The following is a 6357-nucleotide window of genomic DNA, read 5'->3' as shown; positions in this document are numbered from 1 at the left end:
AAATTATTTATTTAGACTTAATGGATTTTTATGGTTTTCTTAGTCTGAGATATGATTATATGTGCCCCTAACGTAATGAAATTCTAAAATAGTTTTTAAAGGAACACACAATTTTGGAAGATTTTTTTAGCTCTACACACTTCAAATAAAACTCTTATCATCCCTGCTTTCGTTCAAAGCTCTAATAACGGGACTGTAGCTGATTGCCTAACTGTGCTGTCACCCTTACATGATAAGCATTCCCTTTAACTCCTCCCCCTGAGGAGGCTCTTTAATTCCTGTGGGGGGATGATTTGGTGCCCGCCCAACAAAAGCTGCAGATTGCCATCCCAGTGCACAACGTGTTGCTCCCTGCTGCACTTCTGCACTCAAACAACCTGCTGCTCTTCTGCAGCCCCTGTAGGCCACAGGCATTAGGACTTAAAAAGTATAGATGTGATCAGAGAATAGGTGTCTCTTCTGATTTAACAGATCACCTGGACTTATGAATGAAATCGGACCACAGCCAACGGGGACAGAGAGAGACAGAACACACCGTTGCATTTCGTAAGTTTTAGCATCCACTGAATGCTTCTATTAAAATATGTTTGTTAGAAGGTTTTTATTTTATTTTAGGTAAAACATTTTCTTAATGTACATTAACAAGTCTTTTTCTTTGTAAATTCAATCCAATTTTAGCAATCAATAATCTATAGCTTAATGAATTAACAGTTATTTTAATGCGTATATATGATAATTTGTCTCCCCACACAATGCTTAAACTATGTTTTGTGAAACATTTTTTTCACAGAGAGTCGCTGTCTTAAATTTCTGCAGAAGTTGTAAATGTTTTGCCTAAAGGCAGCTGTTCTGATAGGGTTTAGTACATTCCCAGCCACATGCAGCCACCAGGAATACACAAGTAGGCTAATCATTTTTCTCATTGTTGTTTTTGCCAGGAGGTTACTTTCCTGCCCTCACCATCGGAGCATAATGGTGGCTTTCAAAGGAATCTGGACGAAACGTTTCTGGAGGGCTGTGTCAGGAGAATACCTGGCAAGCGTCATCTTTGTGCTCCTCAGCCTGGGCTCCACCATCAACTGGGCTGCAGGGGAGGCGAAGCCCCCGCCGGCTGACTTGGTGCTCATCTCCCTTTGCTTCGGCCTCAGCATCGCCACCATGGTTCAGTGTTTCGGCCACATCAGCGGCGGCCACATAAACCCAGCTGTCACTGCAGCAATGGTTGTAACCAGAAAGCTGAGCCTGGCAAAAGGTGTGTTCTATGTGTTGGCTCAGTGCCTGGGAGCCATCACCGGAGCTGGGATTCTCTACGCAGTCACACCTGCAGATGTTCGAGGGTCTCTAGGGGTGACGATGGTAACAACTAAAGCATCTCCACTGTTTGATGTGTTTGCAACAAATCTGTTGGGTTTCTCATAATCCTAAATCCTGTTTTCAAGGTGAACTCCAAGATCTCATTAGGACACGCCCTTCTGGTGGAGCTTTTCATTACCTTTGAACTGGTCTTCACTATCTTTGCCACCTGTGATGCCAAACGCACAGACCTTAGTGGCTCTGCTAGCCTAGCCATTGGCTTTGCAGTAGCTATAGGACACTTATTTGCCGTAAGTAACTGTCCCTTTGTTATCTAAAAACATATGTGGCTCTGAGTAGTGATACACTTAAAAATATAATCTCAGGCAGATGCATTCAAGTACAGATGAACAGTTTCTGGACCCTTCCACAAGCCATTTTGAATACCAACAAACTCTCCCGGCAAAAAAAAAAAAAAAAAAAAATTAAAAGATTAAGCATGGATTCAGTTAGTAATAGAGCCCAGCATTATTACAGCAGAAAGGCTAAAGGTTCCTTAGCTGAATGAAAATAGGGAATCTCAGCGTGCAATTTGTCAGTCTGTGATAGTGCACTCTGTAATTCACATCCATGTGTGCAGATCTATACTGGAGGCAGCCATCGCATGGCAACCGATCTCCAGAGGCCTCCTGAACCCTGTGGAGAAAATGAATGCGCAGGGAGATAGATGCTAGTCAGGACACAGCTTTGTTTGTTTAATAAACCTTGAGTTCACATATGAGGTTCAGTATGAGTTTATGTCTGATTTTATAATCTTTAATGAAAATTTGTAATAATATTTGTGTTTTAGATCCCTTACACAGGAGCCAGCATGAACCCAGCTCGTTCCTTTGGGCCGGCGATGGTCACACTTACCTTTGAGAACCACTGGGTAAGAGGCAACTATATATATATATATATATATATATATATATATATATATATATATATATATATATATATACAGCAGGATGCAGGAAACATACAGGAACTTGTTCACTGACATGCACAAATGGGATGACTGTTGATGCAGTTAAGAAAGCTCAAGCATTTTTCTCCAGCTGGTGCCAAAACAGCATTGAGCTGGACGTCACTACATGACCCTGTGCTCACAGAAGTCAGATAATCAAACACATGCATGATTTCAATGTGTTAAAACATAACAGCAGCGGGGAAATAAAAGAAAAACAGTAACCTTCTGCTATGTTGTGGGACTTACATATAAAAATCCTATGTAACAGATCCAATTATGAATGGCATAGCTTTTTTAAACGGTTAAAAGAAATTGCCCATTGTAGCTTTAGGGTTTGAGTTTGAACATTTAGTTTGCAAGCGTGGAAACTAATCTAAAGATCAGGTACTTAATTCATTTGGTCTTTTATTGTTTTAGTTTGTATGTTTTCTTAATGTCCAAAGTACAGTTGCAAAATCACACTGCAATTAAGTTAACACTTATTAAATACTCAGATTGCTCTTTAATTCATTCATACACTCATCAAAAATGCAAAAAATTGTTACATTATAACTAACTTTTACGGTACCAAAGAAGGTATGAAAGAAAAGTGCCTCAGAGTTTGTTTGTTTTTTGTTTGCTTTTTTGTACCCTAGGGGTTAATTCCCACTGAGCTTTATGCAAACGGCTGATGCCATGTTGAGTGCGAATATCAGGAGGTTCTTTTGAAATAACACTGTTGCTTTGTCACTTTAAAATGGTTCAGCTTAAAGAAAATGCAGTATCAGTGGGACCAGCAAGAGAAGTTCTATGGCCATTGGTCACCTCTGCTGGTTCCTCCACTCTTCAGATAGACTTGTCTACTTAATATTTAGATTTTTGTATGTTAATATGTTTGTTTTTGTTGTCCTTTGTGGTGTCATATTTTGAATATCAGTAGCTTATTCACGTCTTGTCCTGACCTCAATCAGTGCCATGGTCACACATTTAGACAGTTTCAGTTTAAGTAGAGTTCAGAAATTAGTTCAGAACTGCTTGGTTAGTTTTCAAATAGTAAAGCTGAGTAAGTAAAAACAAACATTAGACATAAAGATATTTGATATCATGCTGACATTATGCTGCACACAGCAAAATTAAACCCTATTTCAATTTACAATTCATCCCTTTTAAAAATTGCAGCATGCTTATAATTAATTAGGTTTTCTTGGTAATCAGATAATTACTTAAAAGGCTTCCTGACTTAAACATGTGCCATAAAACTTATCGCCACGTGTTAGTTAATATAAAATGGTCCCAGCCAAATGTGTTACAGTTTAACTCAAATCACATGTGACAGAAATGGCCGTGTTGGGCACATGCACGATTGTGCAGATAAATATTTAAAGAGGTACTCATTAACCAGCCTGCTAACTAGGGTGTTTTTCCTCACTTCTTATGGCAGGTGTACTGGCTGGGCCCCATTCTGGGAGGAATCTTGGCTGCAGCTTTGTACGAGTACCTTTACTGCCCCGACCCTGAGGTGAAGAAGAGGTTGAAGCAAGTCTTTAAGAAAGACTCTTCAGGGAAGTACAAAGTAGTGGATAGTGAGGAGACCGTCATCAAGCCAGGCTCCATCCATAACATTGATCTAGCAGAGAAAGTGGAGAAGAACGATCCCTTCCAGGAGTCATCGGGAGAAGTACTGTCCTCTGTATGACTATCACACGCACTGGAAATGGAGACCAATTTGTAAAGAAGAACGGCAATCAAACTATGCTGTATCCATCCTGAGTAATGCCCCCTGCAAAGCAGAATACAATTTTTTGTCAGAGACACAACAAGGCTGTATCGCTGTCGCAGTCATAAAGTTGTGATAATGCATTACAGCTAAATCTTCCAAACATCTGCAGCTGATTCGATACTCTTGTCCAGGAATCCTCTGAATTATTGTTTCTGCACACAATGCAGCCTGCTAAATTGACAGCCAGCGATGCACAGTGGAAGGGAAATGTGTGCGCGGGGGTCAGTCAATTACATGGGGTCATCCCGCTGTATTGGAGGAGTGAGGAAGAATATGCAGCCTTGTTATTTTTGGATTAGTGTCACATTTGTTCTGCCTTCTGTATGTGTAATAAAAGGCAGGGTTGTCCCGGTGATCATTAAGCACATTACGGATTTGATGCAATGTAAGACAGCTCTGACAAGCTGCGTGAGCAGAGCTGTATTACACAGCTCTCCATTTTCAGTGCATTAATCAGGGAAACAACTTGTTATGCTTTCTGCAAGTTCATCTCCACTTTACCGTCACTTTCTGCCGCGGTACTGCCATTTCTTATTTCCTTTTCGACGCAATTGCTGATATTTTCTTTGTAGATAAGTTATATTGTTTGTAGCCATTTTATTACTCTGCATGCAGCAGAGGTTCCCTCTTCTAGCCACCCCACCCTAGATGTAAACATAAAAAAGAAACTCCATACTGCAAGAATAAAAAAAAAAAAACAGCTGCTTAATCTGTTTGGTGTACACGTTGTTCTTTATAAAGACAATGAGCACTAGATTCTAACTTATGTATTTTATATATACATTTATGTTTTACCTAAATCTTAAACTATGTTTAAAAAAAAATCTCTATTAATCATCAAAGTTTGCAATATAAGATGGACCAGGCCCATTATTTTGCATGACTAAATGAGGTTCAGACTCCTTTAAAAAAAACTCACTGTTTTGATAGAAAATAGAAAACTGACAATCAGAGTAACTAGCAGAAAACATTGTTTTTATTGTTTTTACTGCTTCATAATGAATTACCACTCTGGGTTGGGGAGCCATATCATCCACATGGAAATTTACCACTGGATGTCCAATATCACACGTTGATGTATAAATTATAAAAGGTGTGTTTGGCTGATTGTAATTTTTCACTGGTTTTACTTACAATGGCTAAGATGCTGTTATAATATAAAAAAGAAATCTGAAAAGTTCTCAAGTTTTTAAGGAGTTTTTTTTTTCCTTCTATTTTCTTTCACAAAGCATTTGCACATTTATAGGAAATTATGTGACAATATGTGAGATACTTGGCAGTAGTATTATTTTTTTGTTTGTGTTGAACAGTATCTTTGTTCTAACAATGCTTTCTGGCAATACATCTGAAATTGTTATAAAGCGTATTAAGTTTTCCTTTAAATTGTGGCACATTTGTAAGGATAGTGCCTTCATCGCTTGAGCTTTAGAGATGACTAAGCTGCCAATGCCAAATAGCTCAATTTGTTAAAGACTATTGTTCGGTGTAATTAATTAATTATATGATCAAAGAAAATACATACTGTAATTTATTTCTTTAACAAATGGGAGCCCCAGTGCTGTGTGGGAGAACTATATGCAGCCACAGCAGCCTGGCACTTCCTCCTCATGCTGGTCCCACACTGCTTAGAGCAGCGTCCCATTCTCCTACCAGCTTTTTGGCAAGTCAGCCAGTGTGGTGGTGCTGGTCCCTATGGCACAAAGAACATGTCCAAGGTGATTTTACAAGGCTTCGATGGGTTGAGGTCAGGACTTCCGTCAGACCATTCCATCCTCTCCACTTGCAAATTCTGGAGTTATTAAATCCCAGTGCTGGGAGAAGCACTGACATCTTGGAGAACAGAGTTTGGCCCTGAAGAGTGAAGATATAAGATTGCCACTGGTAGCAAAACTCTCACCTAAACAGCTCTCTGCATTGGGAAAGCATCCAATGATGAGAAGCCAAAGTCTTTCTTGTGAGGAAAAGCAGCATCACACCATCACACTACCTCCACCAAAAGCTATTTGGTGTTTTCATGGGTGCTGCCCACATATTCAGCTCTGTGCCTCAACTCACAAATGCAATTTCCAAATAAATATGGTACAAATTAAAGGAAAATAAATCCATCCACTCAATTTCTACACCCGCTTTTCCGAACAGGTTAACAGAGCAGGAGGTGCCTATATCCAGTGGTCAATGAGCGAGAGGCAGGAAGATGAATGGTTATTATTATTATTATTGTTATTATTATTATTAGTCCAAGCAGCATTGTTACAAATACATTTTTAACCAAACACAAATGCCTTATATATAT

General features: G+C 39.2%; 1 protein-coding gene across 1 annotated transcript; it reads left to right on the top strand.

Moving 5' to 3' along the window:
• The first annotated feature begins 292 nt into the window (after window positions 1–292).
• aqp4 (aquaporin 4) lies at window positions 293–5244 on the top strand. The gene is made up of 5 exons (XM_012875407.3): window positions 293–546; window positions 939–1356; window positions 1440–1604; window positions 2144–2224; window positions 3726–5244. The coding sequence occupies exons 1-5, from the start codon at window positions 485–487 to the stop codon at window positions 3978–3980; spliced, it is 981 nt and encodes a 326-aa protein (XP_012730861.2). The 5' UTR covers window positions 293–484; the 3' UTR covers window positions 3981–5244.
• The last annotated feature ends 1113 nt before the right edge of the window (window positions 5245–6357 follow it).

Source organism: Fundulus heteroclitus, chromosome 6, assembly GCF_011125445.2.
Source record: "Fundulus heteroclitus isolate FHET01 chromosome 6, MU-UCD_Fhet_4.1, whole genome shotgun sequence".
Taxonomy (NCBI): Eukaryota; Metazoa; Chordata; class Actinopteri; order Cyprinodontiformes; family Fundulidae; genus Fundulus; species Fundulus heteroclitus.
Note: the sequence above shows the minus strand (reverse complement) of the source record. Positions and strands in the feature narration are given on the sequence as shown.